This window comes from Symphalangus syndactylus, chromosome 5 (assembly GCF_028878055.3).
Source record: "Symphalangus syndactylus isolate Jambi chromosome 5, NHGRI_mSymSyn1-v2.1_pri, whole genome shotgun sequence".
Lineage (NCBI taxonomy): Eukaryota > Metazoa > Chordata > Mammalia > Primates > Hylobatidae > Symphalangus > Symphalangus syndactylus.
In genome coordinates this window covers 68,207,253-68,228,135 of record NC_072427.2, presented here as the reverse complement: position 1 = coordinate 68,228,135, position 20,883 = coordinate 68,207,253, and the positions used below count along the sequence as shown (strand labels likewise).

General features: G+C 39.4%; 1 protein-coding gene and 1 pseudogene across 3 annotated transcripts in view; one reads left to right on the top strand and one right to left on the bottom strand.

Moving 5' to 3' along the window:
- The window catches only part of ITPR2 (inositol 1,4,5-trisphosphate receptor type 2), a 506,561-nt gene that overhangs the window by 32,394 nt on the left and 453,284 nt on the right, over positions 1-20,883 (top strand). For all 3 annotated transcript variants that reach the window (XM_055280315.2, XM_055280317.2, XM_055280318.2), the window contains exon 2: positions 11,358-11,428. In XM_055280315.2, the coding sequence (XP_055136290.2) occupies positions 11,358-11,428 (71 nt within the window). The remainder of the gene's footprint in view (positions 1-11,357; positions 11,429-20,883) is intronic.
- Positions 52-8,865, bottom strand: LOC129481955 (putative enoyl-CoA hydratase/isomerase YngF; annotated as a pseudogene).

Below are 20,883 nucleotides of genomic sequence, written 5' to 3'. Positions count from 1 at the left end.
CTTCTGGCTCCTGTTGTTTCAAGGTATGCATCTCCCATGCTGAAGGTTAAATGGGGGTCATTTGTCAACAAATTTTGGGGGTTGGTTCTCTCTGCCATGTTTCCAGCCAGTCCCAGCTTGGAATGTTCTGGTCATGAAATATCCGTTCAGTGGCCATCCCTGATGCATCGTCCACGTCCATGCCTTGGTCAGTGGCTACTTTGCCCAGCTGCATGGCAATGGGGGCCGGGGGCAGGACCTCCTGGGCCAGTGCTTGTGCCCAGTGGTAGGCGACATCACCCTCCTCGTTTTAGGCCACAGCATGATTCACCAGCCTCAGTGCCCGCTCAGTCGTTGGCCTGTGAAGATGAGCTCCTCCACCAGGGCCACCCCCAGGCAGAGTGGCAGCCTGTGAGTGCCTCCTGTCCCTGGGAGGAGCCCTCGAGTGGTCTCTCAGTCAGTCCCATGACTTTCGAGGAAGCTGCCACTTGGAGGTCGCAGGCCAGGGCAAGCTCCAGGCCTCCACCCAAGGTGAACCCATCTATAGCCACAATGGCAATGGATGCTAACTATATATGCATGGTAACCTTCTCATCCAGCCCTTTATGTATCTTAACCTTCTTTCGTATCTTCTCTATCCTTGTTGTCCTGTGCTTCATTCCAAGAAATTATTAAAACCTTTCTTCTAAGATATTAATTAGCTGTGTCTGATTTACTGTCTTCAATCCATCTACTTATTCAATAATTATTTTTCATTCCTAGGAATTCTTTACTAAATCTATCTGGCCATATTTTTTAAAGTGATAGGGTCTTGCTATGTTGCCCAGGCTCAACTCAAACTCCTGGGCTCAAGCAATCCCCCTGCCTCAGCCTCCCAAGTAGCTGGGACTACAGGGGTATACCACCGTGCCAGGCTATCTGACCATTTTTGATGTGTTCTTCCTCCTTGCCCTTTTTATAAAATTTATCTTCCATTTCTTTAAACATTTCATAATAGTTATTTTATATTTTTTAGTTGATAGTTACAATATTTGTTGTTGTTTTTGGTGACTCATGCATAGTAACTTGTTTCCTTGTCTTATTAGTAATTTTTAAAATATTTGAGTTCATATTTCTTTGAATTTAATCTGTAGTATATCAAGTATAAAACTTTTTTTTTTTGGTCTTTTTTTTTTGAATGGAAAGTTTTTTCTTGATCACAACTGTAAATTCTGGACAAAATATAAAAAACAACTATGTGTAGGCCCTGGAGAGTGACCCAAAGCAGACAGAAACCTGAGGTGGGGGAGGTGTCTGTACCTGGAAGAAGAGAGTGAGACTAGGTGGGTTTCTGATTTGTATGGCCTTTTTTCCTGAGAGCACCTGCAAATTGGTGTCAACCAGGTGGTGAAAACTCAGATAGGAATGACGGTGTGGTGGTGGTAAAGATCTGGACCTGAACTTGTCTAGTGAGTCACTTTTACTGGCACCAATGATTTTCTGGCTCTTTGCAGGTGATTGAGAACTGGCAGTAGTTAAGGTCAGCTCAGCCACCACTAAATAATTGACCTCAACTGGTAGAGATGCCTGTTCATATTCTGAGAAAAGTGCTTTGCAGATGCGTTGACTTTCGTGAGAACTGTAATGGACAAAATGCTTCACAAACTGACCTGCAATAACACTGGGTTCAAAGAGGTTGAGGAGGCAGGGTCAAGAGGATCAAGAAAAGGAAGTTATTTTAGATGGAGAAAGAGAAGCCCAGAAGAAGAAGTCACGATGATTTTTCTTTGGCTGGATTAGGACTGTAAGCTTTCAAAATATACGGGCAAATCCTCTCTGAAATCATTGTCAGATAGATGTGTTTCTCTTTGAAAGGCTATGCGTAACTCTTTTAGCAGTGTTTCCCCCTAGTTTCACCAGTACTGATACTCTGAAGATAATCGCTTCACAAGATGATGGCTTCTTGCAGTGCTTTATAAAAAGATTAATATGTTAGAAACAGCCTTCTCCTTGTAGTCATGTGATACCCATATTTTAAAAAGGTAGTTAATAGTTAAATCATTTGGTCAGGGTGATAGCATTCATCAAAACATTTTAAATCTATTCATCCCGTATTTTTAGTAGTACTTCCAAGTTTAGTGTTTATACTGTGATTTATGTGTGGGTATAGGTTAATTATGTCTTTCATGGAAAAATAAGTGGGAACATTTTGAATACCTAAGAGCAAGCACAATTCTAACTCTGAGTGAAACCAGTTTTAGAAATACTGGCAGCAACAAACCTATGCTTGATTGAAAACTTATATATGGAATTAAACATACTTTTAATATTTAAACCAAAATATGTGTTAGTCAAGAACATTATTGAAATTAGACATGTCTGAAAAGAGGAGATAATGCTAAATTTATTTGTTTAAATTTAAAAAAACAATAAAACCACACATTTCAAATGGCAAACAAGCGTGCACTTAACTCCTCTTGTCATCATAGAGAGGCAAGATATGAGTGTAGCCGTGAGTGAATGTGGCATGTTGCATCTGTTTTGCATTTATAAGTTAGAAAACATTTTGGCGGAAAGTTTTGCAATGAAATTACTTCCTTCTTTGAATGATTTGAATTATTTATGGCCTTGTACAGGAGTGTCCATAGGACCTGTCAGATATAAGGTGGAAAACTGGACATTTGTAGAAACTTCTATTTCTGGTTAAGTTATTCTGGATTATGAGAAGAATTAATTACCATACAAACATGAATTAACATCCTTGGGATCGACTTCTTATTTGGGCAACTTGAGTGTTGGCTAAGTTAAAAAATGTACATATTACTAAATGGCAAGATATTACATTTTAAAAATAATGTGTTCTAAGACTACGGTGAGTGAATGCAACAAAACCACTTAGTACTGGTATTTAGCTTGTAATGATAAAATAATTTTAAGCTTCTGAAAAATAGATGCTAAACACTTAAACTTTCAAACTACAATGTATAAATTATGATACATGTCAGAGGGCGCTAGTGAAGGGTGATAAGCCAACTCTAGTCACAAAGCAGGAGCAGAGAAACAAGAAACCACAGAAATACGAGGAACGTGTGGGAATACAGCTGCCCCATTTAAAAAATGCGGCACAGTGAGGTTCAGTAACTAGCATAAACACAGCTGGTCAAGGATGAGAAGTCAGGTTTTTTTCTTCTCTTCTACTGCTGCTTCTAAATGCAGGCGAAGGAGGGAGTTGAATGATGTGCCAGGGTTGTGGGGGCCTGTGGTAGATTGGTGGGGTGGAGGGACAGTTCAGGTGAGGAGCCAGAAGATTGCAGCTGAGGGAGAAATTCATGTAGTCAAGCAGAGTGAAAATTCCAGCGTTGGGGGATCAAGTTATTCGTGATAAAGTTCTGAAAGTTCTTTTAAAGACAATTCTGCTGGGCGTAGTGGCTCACGCCTGTAATCCCAGCACTTTGGGAGGCTGAGGTGGGCGGATCACCAGAGGTCAGGAGTTCGAGACCAGCCTGACCAATGTGATGAAACCCCATCTCTACTAAAAATACAAAAATTAGCTGGATGTGGTGGCGTGTGCCTGTAATCCCAGCTACTCGGGGGCTGAGACAGGAGAGTCACGTGAATCTGGGAGGCAGAGGTTGCAGTGAGCTGAGATTGCACCAGCCTGGGCAACAAGAGCAAAACTCCATCTCAAAAAAAAAAAAAAAAAAGAAAAAAAAGACAATTCCATGATGCTTATGAACCTATCCACCATCTTAACCCCCTGTCTAGTAAAAGCTTTTAGTAATGTCAATTGTGGATGCCCCACCTTCTCTCTTTCCCAAATTCATTTTATTTAAATGCATTTCAGAGCCATTTTGTTAGAAATGAACTATATCACTTAGTGGTAAATGAATCAGATATATGTTGTAAACAAACATCAGGAAAATAATATGCTGATTTTATAATATATTCCAGATGGAAATAGCATTTATGGCTTCATCAGAGAAAAGATACAACTAATATTTTGTCAGTTATGTGGCATTTTCTTTGTAGTTGTTGGAATAATGAGGGACTGGAGACAAAGGAATTATTTGCTTTCTTTTAGAAATCTATTTAAAAATCTGATAGCCACATATTTTATACATTAATTTTTTATACCCTGTGTGTATTCCTAAAGTATATGCTGTTTAGTATAGCCTATATATGCATCTGTATAATGGAATTACATAACATTCATTATTTTTGGACTCCCTTTTTTTAAAGCTCAACTTTATGTTTTTGAGATTTTTAGTGTCGTTGCATGCAGTACAATTTATTCATTTTTTTTGGTGGTTTTCTGTTGTATGAAATTATTCATTTAGTCGTACCTTTTGATTTTTTTTGAGACAGAGTCTCGTTCTGTTGCCCAGGCTGGAGGGCAGTGGCGCGATCTCAGCTCACTGCAACCTCCACCTCCCTGGTTCAAGCAATTTCCCTTCCTCAGCCTCCCGAGTAGCTGGGATTACAGGTGCGTGCCACCATGCCCAGCTAATTTTTTTTGTATTTTTAGTAGAGACGGGGTTTCACCATGTTGGCCAGACTGGGCTCGAACTCCTGACCTCAGGCAATCCACCCACTTCAGCCTCCCAAAGTGCTGGGATTACAGGTGTGAGCTACCACGCCCGGCCTAGTCATAACTTCTTTATCCATGTTACTATTGATGAAAATTTTGGTTTCTTTCAGTTGTTGCTATCATAAACAGTTTTGCCACGAACACTCTTGTTCGTACGTGTCTTCAGATGCAAGTTTGTAAGATTTCTGTAGAGCATATATGTGTCTAGAAATAGAAATGGTGAATGGAAGGGCATGCCCGTGTTCAACTTTTAAATGTCACATTTTTTCCAAATTGCTTTTTCTCATTTCTACTCTCTAAAGCAGTGAATGAAAATTTGCATTCATTCAAAACCTTACAAACATTTCAATTTTTTTCTTACCTTACTTTTTACCAATTTGTTGGATATGTAGTAAGATTTTAATTTGACTTAAATTTTTTTCTGATTACAAATGAAGTTGAACATTTTATTGGGCTTCTAAAGGATATTAGTGTTTCCTCAGGCTTATTTGTGGGTTATTTTGCATTTTTATGTTTGGTTGTCTTTTTCTTATTGATTCTTAGACATTCCTTATAAATTTCTGATACTAAGCCTTTGTAGCAAATATATTCTAGTTTGTAACTTGTGTGTTAAGGGATGCCGTTAGTATTTACGGTTTCTTTGTATGAACGAGAAAAAAGGCTTCTGTTGGCTGTTCTCTTGTGCAAACATACTATTACTTCTGGGCAGATGCAGCTTGTGCCACTGTATATGGCTTCAACAGTGGAACACAGATAACATTTCAGAACTGATTTTGTGTGCTGCCACCTTTTTTTTTTGGAAACAGAGTCTTGCTCTGTTGCCCAAGCTGGAGTGCAGTGGCGTGGTCTGGGCTCACTGCAACCTCCGCCTCCTGGGTTTAAGCGATTCTCCTGCCTCAGTCTCCAGAGTAGCTGGGATTACAGGTGCGTGCCACCACGCCCTGCTAATTTTTGTATTTTTTTGTAGCGATAGGGTTTCGCCATATTGACCATGCTGGTCTTGAACTCCTGACCTCAGGTGATCTGCCCACCTCAGCCTCCTAAAGTGCTGGGATTACAGGCCTGAACCACCATGCCTGGATGCTACCACCCTTTTTATAATCTGCTTGTACAAATGCACAAGCATAGCAATGGCCTTGTGACTCTTCTGTGTCTTTATATTGTCCTTGGGTGGATGGAAGTCTTACTTTTAATGTAGGCGAACTTACTGGTCTTTTACGTTTTGTCCTTTATATTGTCTATATTGTCCTTAGGTGGATGGAAGTCTTACTTTTAATGTAGACAAACTTATCGGTCTTTTATGTTTTGTCCTTTTTGTTTAGTCTGGCTTAAAAAATTTTTTCTACTCTCCTATTCATAAATGTCATCATCCATGTATTCTACACGTTTTATAGTTTTACTTATCACATTTGAGGCTTTAATTCATGTGGTATTAACTTTTTATGTGAAGAAGGGATTATGTCATTTTTCCCCAAATAGACAACTGATTATCCTAACATCATTTAATAGTTCATCCTTTCCTTACCTTAATGTGTTTTGGTGTTGAGTTTCTAGATATGGCACAAATCAGGAAGGCATTATGCAAATTAATGATGTTTATAAAATACTTCAGTATATAATTGTGCTTTCTAATTTTAGATACTATAAGAATGGAATTATAGAATTATGAGATGCCAAAGCTGGAATGGACATTAATGAAAGTCAGTTAGCATTTCAGTAAAAAATATTGGAGTGTCTACTACATCTCCATTATTTTACCATGCATGTATACTTGGAAAGCAGAGTATGTGGATATATAAGAGAATACAAGTTCAGCCTGGTAGAACAGAAGGAGGGAGCCAAGTCTTTGGTCTTGTAGATCTGGGTCCAAATCTTGGCTTTGCTCTTGAGCTGTCATCTCCACCATATCATTTGATCTCTCTAACCTGCAAGAGAAAAATATTTTACAAAATTGTTTGGAAATTAGTAATTACGTTTATAAACATATAGAGCAGTACTTGGCATGCAATCAGTGATTGATAGATTATAGTTGTTATTTGGTTGGGAAGATAAGACTAATGTGTATGTCATACTTATATCTTGTAAACTAGAAGATACTCTAAAATTGCTATGGGGATTCAGAGAAGAATATCTCATCATGGGGAATATAGCTTCAGTGAAGAAATGAAACTTGAAGATGTGTTCAAAGGATGGATTTCAGTTGATTTCTGTAGATTGAAGCCAGGTTGGATGGATGGATTTCATTTATATTTCTGGACATGGACAGCAGTAGAGTGTCTTAAACAACAAAAACCTAGAAAATAGATAAGAAAACGATGCATTTTCTCTTGACTGTTGGCATTTGTGAAACTAATTAATAGTATACTTTATTTTTGACAAAGCATCAGTGGACTTGAATTTAACGCATAAACATAACTTTTTCATGTAGATATTATACTTCTCACAGAATTTTTAAGACTCTTGTTATGTCCAGTTAAAATATCATTCACATTTACAAAATTCGTACTTATGTATAAAATCAAAGTAGCTATTAAATTTTCCTTATACTTTTGAAGATTTAATTGTTGAGTGATTTTTTTCTTGTAAGTAAAGTTGAACAAATAATTTACAGTTATGACCTTATGAAGAGAAGATAGGTAGGCAAAACAACAGGTTTTATGTTAGATGAGTTTTAGTAAAAAATTGAGAATTTTAGGCTATTGCTGTAATTGTCTGTTTGGCTTACTCACTAGTTAGTTCTAAGAAAAATAAATGTAACCCATTAAGATGTGCACTGATGGATTGGATTGAACGGTGCTACCTGAGATATTGTTTTTTAGAGCAGGCTCTCTTGCTTTTTCAGGATATGACATTTTTGATAATTTTCTGGGACATACCTACATAGGGAATATTTCCAAATCTCTCTTCCGTCTCCTATTAGTCAACTGTTTATTGCTTCTAGTTATTTTATTGTTTATGCTGACTACCAAAAATAGCATCACTGATTTTAAATGTCACTTTAATCATTCATCAATTAATTATTTAGCACCGTCTATATTTTAAGCATAATGCTTAAAGATGGCCCTATAATGGTGAGTAAGACAGAAATGGACTGACTCTTGGAGCTTATAATGATGTTGCATATATATATATATATATATATATGAAATTATAAAATTATACTGGGCTGTGGTACAGTCTATTGGTAGAGGATAGCCTAGAATATTGTGGGAGTGCAGAGCAGATCCTCCTACTCAATTTAAAGAGGGTTAGAAAACTTTTTAAAACACACAGTCTTCATCCCCAGAAAGTTTTATTCTAATAGGTCTGGACAAAGGAAAGATTTTTGGGGGGGTTATCCTTATTATTTTTAACTCCCCAAATGATTCAGCCAAATTTGGGGAACACTGATCATGAGTGGTTAAAATGGGCAAAATCATGACATGGTCTAAATGAGTTAACTAGGGATGGAGTAGATCAATGTTTTTCAGATGATTTTCTTCTCATAGACCAAAGGTCAATCTTTATATTTATCCCTGTTTGGTTGTAAATTCTGGTCCTTAGGTTATAAAAGTTAACTGCCCTACTGGTGGGTGGGAGAACCTGGCTTATCCGTGGTACACATGAAAAGGACCTGGAATTATTGTTTACTATAAACCCAATGAAAGTCAGAGGGGAACCTTAACTGCCACAGGAGCTACTAAAATTGTAGGATGCATTTCTATAAGTTTAGTATCAGAAAGAAGGAGGTAATAGTCCTCTGTACTCTGCCCTCGTTGGGGTGCATCTAGACTCATGTGGATAGTCTCAAGGATCACAGGTGAGGGGATGCTGGCACTTGGGGTATATGAAGGATGTTGAACTCCTGGTAAATACCCACATGGAGAAGCACTGGAGAGAAATCAGCTTGCTCATCTCAGAAAAAGAAAACTTAGTCTATATAGTCCCAGAAGAAAGAACTGGGAACAAAGAGGGAGAGTTAATTGGGAAGCCAACATCATTTATTCACTGACTCATGTATTTATTTAACAAATATTTATTTAGTATCTATTGCACCTCATTCTAGTAGATGCCAAGGATATAATGGTAAACAAGATGGGTTCAATCTCTGAGTTCATGGAGCTTAAAGTTTATTGGAAGGCTGAAGACAATTAGGCAAGTAGATAGAAGAAAATGTAGTAAGTACTGGGAAAGATAAGGTACTGTTTCATCTCCATATAAAACACATTTCTAATATTAGGGCTGTCCGAATGATGGTAAATGGTAAATACATTGGCCTTGGAAGTATTCAAGAAGAGGCTGTTGGGGATATTGTAGAAGTTGTTCCAGAATTTTGGCATTAAAAGTCAAACAGGATTCCAATTACCATTAAAATCCTGTTTGACTTTTAATGGCAGTGATCATGTATGTCTTGTAACAGATTCAGACTCCTTGCTTCTTCTTGTCCTTTCCTTCCTTCCATTCTCTTCAAATTCAGTTCCAATTCTTTAAGTTTTCAGGATGAAATGACTGCCTTTGTGATTTTCACAGATGTTTTTGTGTAAGAAATGGGACAAATTTTTAGAACTGAAATCACTCTTAATTATTACGTTTTTATCTGGGCTATCAGATACTTGAGGATAGATATTAGTGTTCACATAAATACACTGTCATCTGATTTATAGCTTCAGTTCCAATTCCTCTTGATGGCTGGTCCACACAGGTGGGGACTCAGTGACATTCATAGAAGTCTGTATTTTTGTGGGAATGCACAGGTACAAGGAATGAATAGAATGTCAGTGTCATTTGTAATTTTTACATTATGTAATTTTTATGTGCTCTAAATAAGACTATGATTTTTTGTTCATTGTATTCGAATTCTTAACATGTCTTAACCAATTAGAAAAGCTGACCTTTCCCTCACAGCACTTTTATTTACATCTTATGTTGTAATATTATCAGAACTATTAGAGCCTTTCAGATTCAATGTTACAGGCTGAAGTTGGACATTGTGGAAGTTTGGGTTTGCTTTCTCTTGACCCAATGTGACTTCCTGTTTCTAATAAATCAGTTTTTAGAGACTCTTAAAAGGAATTTCTTGCATGCCTGGCAGCTCTTGTAAAACCACGTTTTAGTAAACCAGTGTGAATGAAGGATATATTAAAAAAATCAAAGAACTGTATTTCTTGACCAAATCAGCATTTTGTTTTGTGGAAACTGGATTCCACAGAAAAATCTGTTGATTTAGGAAGTGTCTGCTTCCGGTAACTAGATAAACTGGGAAGCAAAAGTTTCGTTTTGATTAAGTCAGTCATCCTAGTTCAACTCCTGTGCTGGAGTTGATGCATGCTAGTGAGTCTGGTTAATACTTCTTTTTTTTTTTTTTTTTTTTTAAACCACAAGGTTGCAATTTGGGCATCTCCCTTTAAATGAATTCATATACATGTAATTAATTAACATGCATTCTCGCAATATTCTGGAAAAAAACCTGGGTATCCCCACCACGTAACCAATGGAGAAATGAACGTTAGTGAGTCTGGTATTAAGAGATCTTTCTCTTTGAACAAGAGATTCATGTCTCCTGGCTCTCAGTTCAGAGATTCAGCTTCTCTGTCTTGAAATTGTCCTACAAATTGTCTTCTCATAGATATTTTAATAGAGATTAAACATGTTGTTGCAGCTACAAAGGCAGTTTATTCACTTGACTTATATTTGTTGAGTACTTGTTGTGTGTCAGGCACTCTTCTAGAAGCAGAGAACATGTGAAGACACAGCGTTCTTGATTTTATTCGTCCATTAAATGGAAACTGCCAGAAGTTGTAGTAGGTACTTTAAAAATACTAAGTCATTTAATCTTTCTAACAATACAGTGAGGTAGATATTTTTATCCTTACTGTTTGGGTATAAAGAAGGAGGCCTGAAGTCACCTAGCTAGTAAGTGGCCAAGCCAGAGATTGAATGCAGGCCAGGAAGGCATAACCACCTACTCTATGGGCACTCCAGAAGCCTGATCTCATAAGCTTACACATTCCCTGTAAAACAGACATACACACAGGGGAAAAAAAAAGAGGCAGGAAAATAAAAACTATGGGTAATCTGGCTGGGCGCGGTGGCTCACGCTTGTAATCCCAGCACTTTGGGAGGCCGAGGCGGGCGGATCACGAGGTCAGGAGATCGAGACCATGGTGAAACCCCGTCTCTACTAAAAAAAAAAATACAAAAAATTAGCCGGATGTGGTGGCGGCGCTTATAGTCCCAGCTACTCGGAGAGGCTGAGGCAGGAGAATGGCATGAACCCGGGAGGCGGAGCTTGCAGTGAGCCGAGATCGCGCCCGTGCACTCCAGCCTGGGCGACAGAGCGAGACTCCGTCTCAAAAAAAAAAAAAAAAAACTGTGGGTAATCTGACCACTCTTAATATTTTGCTGTGTTCCATTCCTTATATATGTATGTGTAGAAGTGTGTGTGTGCGTGTGTGTGCGTGTGTGTGTGTGTAAGCATATATGTATCTTATTGATTGGTTACCACTACATTCACAACCTACTGTAAACATTTTGCAGGCCAGTGCATTTTGTTTAATGTAGTTTTAAACAGCTCTGCAGTGTTCCATGTCGTGAGTTATCTAACTAGTTTCCTACCTCTTAACAAATGTTTCCAATGTTTCAATTTCATAAACTAGGCTTTAATTAATATCCCTACAACCAAATCTTTTTACAGACCCATGATTGTTAAAAAGTTACTTAGTGAAGAAAGGTATTAAAACTTTTGGTAAATATTTATGCAATATCCATGTGCAGTTTATGGTTTATGAATATGACAAGGATGTTAACAATGTAAACATGCTTTTCCCTCTAGGTTAGTGGATGACAGATGTGTGGTGCACCCAGAGGCCGGGGACCTTGCCAACCCTCCCAAGAAGTTCAGAGGTAAGAAATACATGTTTTTTTTTATCGTGTGAGCTAAGAGGAAGGATTGTTTTTGTGTCTTAAAGTAAGTAATGTTAAAACTTTATTCAATGTGAAACTTTCAGATATAAATATGTTCACTGAAAATTGTTTCAACAACTTTTCCATTGTTTTTCTTTTACATATTGAGGGATTTACAATGAAAGAATAGTTTTAATTTTTGTTTTGCCAGACAATGGTCTATCTGTTAAAAGGAAATCTTGGTAATTAACTGTGAAAGGCTACTTGTCAAGCCAGTAAATGCAGCTGAACGGTATTTATTTATATACTTCTCTGACAGTTATAAATGTTATAGTGTTGCATTGTTACCTTTTAAATTTATCTTTGTAAACTCTCCAGTCGTGTGGCAATGATGTGTTAGCTTACTTTTTAAAATAGCAATTTGATGGTGTGTAATAACTGACAATTGTCTTAGAACTCCTAAGTATAATTTTAGAAATAGCTTGATAATTTCCTCAAATGAAAAATTGATCCTAGTAAGAGATTGATTATAACTCAACTCTTACAAAAGAAGGATTAATGGAATCTACAGAGAATCACAGAAAGCTAAAACTAGTCATTAAAAGCTTGCCCAAATCAATTTCATAATTGGTACATAATTATAATAATAAAAATAATTTTAAAATGGCATTTATTTTGAACAGTGTATAACCATTCATTCTCATAATGGTGAAAAACGGCCTTAATAAAGGATTAAAAGCTGGAGAGAGATGGAGGGGTTCTCAGAGCCACCAGCCCAAGTGAAGATTGCTGCTTACTGCATTGGAAAAGGGAGACAGCATTGGGTTAATGTTTACCATGTTTTACTCTCTGGGATAGGAGTTTTATTTACAATATCTCTTAGGGGAATATTTTATTTGCTTCATTTTCTCTGGACTGAGATCCTTGCAGAGAAACTGACATGCACAAAAAATGTCCTTTGAGTTAAACTGGTCACTTTATAAGAGATCCAGATTTCTCCCCAAGTAGAGAAATTTGCGTTAAGACAGAATGTGGAAGACAAACTACCCATTGGAAACACCTGCAAAATCACTCAGTAGGGATACTCTCCTAACCCCGGGCAAGTGAGGTCTTCTTGCAGTAAATAGTTTCCACTGACGATGGACATAGAATGAAGCTACCTTGAGGGGACACGTAGGCTACTAGTATTCAGGAACAACCTGCCAGAGACAATGCAGGAAGTGTGTGTGAAATGACCCAAAAGATAAGAGGGTAGAGAAACGCTAATGGAAGGACAGAGGGTGTGAATAAAGGTAGATTCTGAAAAGAATGAGCTACACATTGTGTAAAGATGAGGGGAGAATTAGGGCTCTGGAGGAGAGATCTGAGGAAACCACCCAGAATGTAGCACAGAGAGATACAAAGAAGAAGAATTTGGGTGAGTCATGAAAAGCTTGGAGGACAGGCTGAGAAGGTCCCGCAGTGTCTAACTGAATTCTAGAAGGAAAGGCTAGGGAGACTGGGATAGAGGCCATAATGTGGGTGAGAACTTGCTAAACTGAGGAGAAACACTCTTCCCCAGGTGGAAGAGGCACACTGAGTTCAGAGTAGTGATGGTAAATACAACCACATCCACCACTAGACACTCTTTGGTGAATTATAGGGTATTAAAGACAAAGAGAAAAATTCTAAAAGCAAACTGGGACAACAAGTCTGTATTTGTAGCAGGAAAAAGCATGAGGTTCAGGTTTTGACTGTACTGCTTGCTGCCTGTGTCATCTCAAGTAGGTCACCTACCTGCTTTGAGCCTCAGAGGACATCTGTCATTGGCTAATGGGAGTAGAAGTGGCTAATAACAAGAACAATGACTACCACACAACGTTTTGTGAGCCCTGAAATATTTCCAGAGAATAAATGTAAAAGCATTTTAAGTCATTATACAAATGGGCCGGGCACGGTAGCTCACGCCTGTAATCCCAGCACTTTGGGAGGCCAAGGTGGGTGGATCACCTGAGGTCGGGAGTTCGAGACCAGTCTGACCAAGATGGAGAAATCCTGTCTCTACTAAAAATGCAAAATTAGCCGGGCACAGTGGCTCATGCCTGTAATCCCAGCTACTCAGGAGGCTGAGGCAGGAGAATCACTTGAACTCGGGAGGCAGAGGTTGCAGTGAGCCGAGATCGTGCCATTGCACTCCAGCCTGGGCAACAAAAGCGAAACTCCATCTCAAAAAAAAAAAAAAAAGGATGGTTACCTTATGACAGGCATAATGCATTTCTGTTAAACATATTTGACTCCACCTTTACATTACTGCCTCTTCAAGAGCAGGATTTTATTTTCTTTTTGTATTTTCCAGGCACAGTGCTCTGCCCATAGTCTCATAGTCTGTATCCCCCAAAATAGCCTTTAGGTGCTTTTGGATGGGACACTCAAACTTTTTCTGGGATCATGTGACAAAACTTGGTTTCCAGGGGTGCCCACATTTCACAGGCATGAGCCTGGGCAGCCTTACACTCTGTTGGTCAGGAAGAATTAATCTTTCAAAGATAAACATTTACGCTTCATGGGTGCCTTTCCTCTTTCCCTCTTTCGGTCCACAGTGAAGTAAATTGTTTTAAATTTGCAAAGATTATTTTAGAGTATCTGAGGGAACCTGGGGTAACAGCTCTGTACCCACTAGGTAATTATATGCTGATACTTGGTCTCATATTATTCACTAGGCACTGGTTCAGAGCATGAATCACTTTTTCAGACACTCCATCCTTCTAGTGAAAGGCTGGCTTTTCCTGTAATCCAGTCATTGAGGTCATTATCCTTGCTGGTTTACTCTCATTTTCTACCTCCAGTTTTAGACTAACTCATTTATCTTACTACAATCATCATTGGAAAAGGAGGGTTCTTTCCTATTGGGAACTCAGGGTTCTGTCTTATCTTAAAGCTCCAGCCTTTCTCCCATGATGCATCGTTTATGCAGCTGGAGTCCCAGAGAATTCCCTGAGCTGGGCTTGCCTCTGCCCTGGCCTTCTTAACAGCCAAGAGCAGACAGTGCCTGACCAAATGCCTCATCCTTTTGCATAGCTTGTCTTTACAGCTCTTGCCTTAGGCCATTCTCTGCATGAATATATTTCCCCCATTTTTTTTTGGCTTTAAAAGCCATTGCTGTTTCATAGATTTGCCTCCCAGAATCACCATCCCAGCATTTCCAGACTCCCCTGCCAAGTTTCCAGAGCACCCTCCCTTATTGTTACTTTTTAGATAAGGTGAAGAAACAATAGCATATCAACAGTTCAGCTGCACCTCAGTTCCTCTTGCCTCAGCCAGACAAATGATATTCTCAAATTAATTTTAAAAGATTTTTGTTTTTCATACTCATGCTATGATTTGTTCAAGTGAATCATAGCATTTTAGAGCGGGTAGGCAATTAAAAGTAAATCTAGTACAACTCCTCCAATGTTTTTGACTGTGGCAACCAAGTTCCACAGTGAAATGTTCTTTTGACTGTGTCGCATTACCTCACTTGTGAACAGAGGAAACTAAGTTTTACCAAATAAACAATTTCCAAGCAGTTATTTCAAACCTGGTGGACAGCCATTTTTCGATAGAAACCATACAATAGATTGATATTAACAGAAACATAGTAGCTTTTTCTTATGTGAGTAAAATTTCTTTAATGATCAAATATTCTCCATTTTTAAAAGAGAAACTGTTAACATTGGAATGACTGTAGCTGTACTGAAGAGTTGTGAAAACGCACATAGAGTTCTCTTCCACTCTGTTTCCCCCTGTTATTTGCATCTCACTGGGGACATTAGTCTAAACTAAGAATTTACCATTTGTACATTACTACTGACTGCATTCCAGACTTCAGTCATATTTCACCAGCTTTTCCACTAAAGTCCTTTTCCTGTTCCTGAACCCGTCCATGATCCTGTGTTGCATTTAGTCATTGTGTCCCCTTAGTTTGCTCTATTCTGTGACCCGGTCTTAGTCTTCCCTGGCTTTTCATGATCTTGATACTTTTAAAGAGTACTAGCTAGGTATTTTATAGAATGTGCCTTGTGTGTCTGTCTGATGCTTTTGTCATGGTTGGACTGGAGTTAAAATTTTGAAACTACCACAGAGGTTATGTGCTCTGTGGTAGTTGGTATTATATGAGGGCATATAATACCAACAGAGTTCATCACGGGTCTTATTTTTTGATGTACAATTTAATCCTCTTCCCTTTAATAAGGGCAGTTATTTTAATTGATTTTATATTCTTTTGCTTTTTCCTGTTCCTTTCTACCTTCTCCCCCTTCACTAGAAAACTCTTCTTAGTATTATTTTTCTAAAAGTCTGCGTATTGATATATGTGCCATTTCTATTAGGAGAAGTCAACTTAAATCAACTTAAAGAGAGGTTTATGTCCTTCTCTTACCCTCAGGGTGATAAAACACAGAAGTAATGGAGAACCCAGGGACCATTTCCTGGAGGATGGAGGGAAGAGAAGATAGCCCCTTCTCTTGGTTGATTAGGTATTTCCCAGTGTTGGGCCATTTGGTCTTGAAGGTTCCAGTTCTGAGATTCTCTGAACATTTGTCACTTGACTATTTCATAATGTACCACGCCTACCATGGGGCCACTTCTGGCAAGCAACAATCAGTTGTTTTGAAGTAATAAGTCAGAATGCTTCAGGAATTGGAACTAATATAGAGAATTTCATTGCTGTGCAATGAACACTAAAGCAGGTAGTAAAAATTAGGGACTTGGGAGAAAATGGAGAAAATCTTTTCTTTAACTCAGTTCCTTTTCTTCAAGTAATTCAGGGAAGGCCTTTTGAAAGCTGGGCCTAACCTTTTGCCTCTGATCATGGAGGTTACACACTCATGTGTATAAACGAAAGTGTGTTCTTGCTAGGCAGTTGCTTTGACTTTTTATGGAGTCGAACATGTCAAGCTTGTCTAACAGTGATTCTGTGCTCTCAGCCCATGATGAATACTTGCTCCACCCGCTTAACAATTGCCATTTTGAATTTCTTCAGGTTTGGTGTTAGAATACTTTCAGTTGTTGTTGTCTTTGAAGACTGAAACTATTTCAGATTTGAAATCAACTAAGATTTATTGAACACGTAATACATGCTATACTGTACTTGAGGCTTCCTGTGCATTATTATTTAGTCATCGCATGAAGTAGAAATTATTGCTATCCTAATTTTGCAGTGGAGAAAGTAAGTATAAAGAAGTTACGCAACCATCTTAAAGTTGCTGAGCTCCTTAGCGTTAAGACTGGGACTTAAACCAAGTTCTATGACTCTAGAGCTGTTTGTTTTAACCACTGTGCCATAGTATCTATTGAATTAGTCCCACCTATAAATTCTACCTGTTAGTCCTATAAAGCCACATTGATTGAATCTAATCCTTTTTCTACACAATAGCCCTTTAAGTGTTTGTTTAGAGTGACCGTATTCCTGTGGATCTTTTCTTCTAGTCTTCCTTTTTTTTTTTATTTAGTTCTTTTAACTGTTGCCAGGTACAAATTCTTTAGGGATTTTTCTGTCTTCATTATACTACTTTGTTTTATGGTTAGGCTCCTCTTTGTCAATTTAACTCTGAGCTGTGTAGAAAGAACTGAACATAGTGCATTTGAGTTTTGTCTAATGAGAACTCCTCTCATTTTTGGATGCCACACTTGCAACCTCTGTTAGCGTTCTCTAATAGGGACAGAAATAATAGGATATAGTTCTGTATAATAGGATAATAGGATATAAAGGAGAGTTTATGTTATATACATGAGTTTATTAAGAACTAATAGGATCTCTCTCTCTCTCTCTCTCTCTCTCTCTCTCTCTATATATATATATATATATATATATATATATATATATATATATACAGGGGAGTTTATTAAGTAGTATTAACTCACATGCTCACAAGATCCCACAATAGGCCATCTGAGTCCCAAAGCTGAAGAACTTTGAGGGCAGGAGCATCCAGCACAGAAGAAGGATGTAGGCTGGGAGGCTAAGCCAGTCCAGCCTTTTTCACATTTCTCTGCTGCTTTATGTTCTGGCTGTGCTGGCAGCTGATTAGATGGTGCCCACCCAGATTAAGGGTGGGTCAGCCTTTCCCAGCCCACTGACTCAGATGTTAATCTCCTTTGGCAACACCCTCATAGACACACCCAGGATCAATACTTTGCAATCAAGTTGATCACTTTAATCCAATCAAGTTGACACTCAGTATTAACCATCAAACGTCCACCCCTTGTCAACTTGAACCCATAAACATCTCCTGAGATCATACATAATCTTCAAATAAAGACAATAATAAGGTCATAATTATGCCTAACATGATACAACTATCCTTTGTACAACCAGAAATGCACCAATCCCCAGCCCAAATACTATTACATAAAGTTAACAATACTTAAATGCTGATATGAGGTCAATAAATCTTATGTCACATAATAAAGGAAAATGAGAATAAAATGAAAATATTTTCTTAGTACAAGTTTATACATATATGTACATGCTAAAATATGTTTTTAGCAAATGAAGGATGAAATAATCATGACAATTACAGTCCTCGTTTTTGCAATTGATTATGTGGTCATAGCTGGTACTAATGACTACCTTCTTCTACTACCCATTCTGTATTCCTTCTGCCTTCAGCAAACACCTCAGCATGTCGTGGTGTTTTCCCTGGTGGAGTGACCCAAACCTTCATTCCTGAAGGGTCTGGGCCCTTTGTGGTCATGCCGGGATTGGGCTGTTCTAGTTTCTCATTGACCTTAATCACAAGGCATGGTAATACTAAGAGATGCCCCAAGGATCTCCTGTATTTCATGCATACTCTTCCTTACTTCCATTGTGGAGTCGTAGACTGATTTCATCTTGATAGCCTGGGTCAGTCACCCCAGCCAACACTGTAACTCTCTTCTTAGCCTGTTGACTTAAAGGTAGGAGGAACCCAAAGTGTCCGGGTGGCAATCTTGACTTCCAGTTTAATGGAATTGTTGTGTCTCCTGGTGGCAGCATTCCTTCCTTTGGAACTAAGACCTCTAGGCCAGCAGAACATAATGTTTGAATGAACAGAAAGCAAAAATGTTGTTAGTGGATCACTAGGGATGATGGTGAGTGGTGCCACTTCCATTTCCACCCCTTGATTCCTGGACCCTTGAATCCTGGCTATGGGAGAAACAGTGCCATATATTGGATGCTGGTTCAGAACATACAAAGTTCTGGAGAACTTTGCCCCAACCCTGCAAAGTATTGTCATCTAGTTGGCATTGTAATTGTGACTTCAAAAGGCCATTCCACTGTTCTGTCAATCCAGCTGCTTCAGGATGATGGGGAACATGGTAAGACCAGTAAATTCCATGAGCATGAGCCCACTGCTGCATTTCTTTAGCTATAAAGTGAGTGCCTTGGTCAGTGGCAATGTTGTATGGAATACCATGATGGTAGATAAGGCCTTCCGTGAGTCCACGGATGGTAGTCTTGGCAGAAGCATTGCGTGCAGGATAGGCAAACCCATATCTGGAGTAAGTGTCTATTTCAGTGAGGACAAAAACCTCTGCCCTTTCTATGATGAAAGAGTTCCAGTATAATCAACCTGCCACCAGGGAGCTGGCTGATTACCCCAAGGAATGGTGCCATATCGAGGGCTCAGTGTTGGTCTCTGCTGCTGGCAAGTTGGGCACTCAGCAGTGGCTGTAGCCAGGTCAGCCTTGGCGAGTGGAAGTCCATATTGCTGAGCCCATGAGTAACCTCCATCCCTGCCACCACAGCCACTTTGTTCATGGGCCCATTGGCAATGACAGGGGTGGCTGGGGAAAGAGGCTGAGTGGTGTCCACAGAATGGGTCATCCTATCCACTTGATTATTAAAATCCTCCTCTGCTGAGGTCACTTGTTGGTGAGCACTCACATGGGATACAAACGTCTTCACAGTTTTTGACCACTCAGAGAGGTCCACCTATATACCTCTTCCCCAAATTTCTTTGTCACCAATTCTCCAATCATGCTTCTTCCAAGTCCCTGACCATCCAGCCAAACCATTGGCTACAGCCCATGAATCAGTATATAATCGCACATCTGGCCATTTCTCCTTCCATGCAAAGTGCACAACCAAGTGTGCTGACTGAAGTTCTGCCCACTGGGAAGATTTCCCTTCACTGCTCTCCTTCATGGTTGTCCTAGAAAGGGGCTGTGGTGCTGCAGCTGTCCACTTTTGGGTGATGCCTGCATATTGTGCAGAACCATCTGCGAACCAGGCCCTAGTCTTCTCTTCCTCTGTCAACTGATCATAGGGAACTCCTCATGAGGCCATCGGTGCAGGCTGGGAGAGAGAAGGCCTGGTGGCAGGCGTAGAGACTATGGACATTTCAGTCACTTTCTCATGTAACTGACTTGTGCCTTCAGAACCTGCTAGAGCCCAGTCACATTTATACCACTTCCATTCAATGATTGAATGCTGCTATGCATGACCTACTTTATGGCTAGATGGGTCAGAAAGCACCCAGTTCATGATAGGGAGTTCAGGTCACATGGTGACTTGATGACCCATAGTTAAATGTTCAGTTTCCACCAAAGCCCAGTACCAGGCCAAGAGCTGTCTCTCCAAAGGAGAGTAGTTATCTGCAGAAGATGGCAGGGCCTTGCTCCAAAATTCTAGAGGCCTCCACCATGATTCACCTATGGAGGCCTGCCAAAGGCTCCAAACAGCATCCCTATCTGTCACTGACACCCCAGGCACCATTGGATCTGTTGGGTCACATGGCCCAAGTGGCAGAGCAGCTTGCACAGCAGCCTGGACCTGTTGCAGAGCCTTCTCCTGTTCTGGACCCCCTCAAAACTGGCAGCCTTTCGGGTCACTCAATAAATGAGTCGGAGTAACACACCCAAATGACGAATGTGTTGCCTCCAAAATCCAAATAGGCCCACTAGATGTTGTGCCTCTTTTTGCGTTGTAGGAGGGGCCAAATGCAGCAATTTATCCTTCACCTTAGAAGGAGTATCTTGACAGGCCCCACATCACTGGACCCCTAGAAATTTTACTGAGGTAGAAGATCCCTGAACTGTAGTTGGATGTATTTCTCATTCTCTGGCACGCAAATGTCTCACAAATAAGTCCAGCGTGTTTGCTACTTCTTGCTCACTGGATCCAGTCAACGTAATGTCATCAATGTAATAGACCAGTGTGATATCTTGTGGAAGCGAAAAGCAATCAGGGTCTCTCCGAGTAAGATTATGGCACAAAGTGGAGAGTTGATATACCCCTGTGGTAGGACAGTGAAGGTATATTGCTGGCCTTGCCAGCCAAAGGCAAATTGCTTCTGGTGGGCCTTATGGACAGGAATGGAGAAAAAGGCATGTGCCAAGTCAATGGCTGCATACTAGGTACCAGGAGATGTGTTAATTTGCTCAAGAAGTGAAACCACATCTGGTACAGCAGCTGCAATTGGAGTCACAACTTCGTTAAGCTTACGATAATCCAC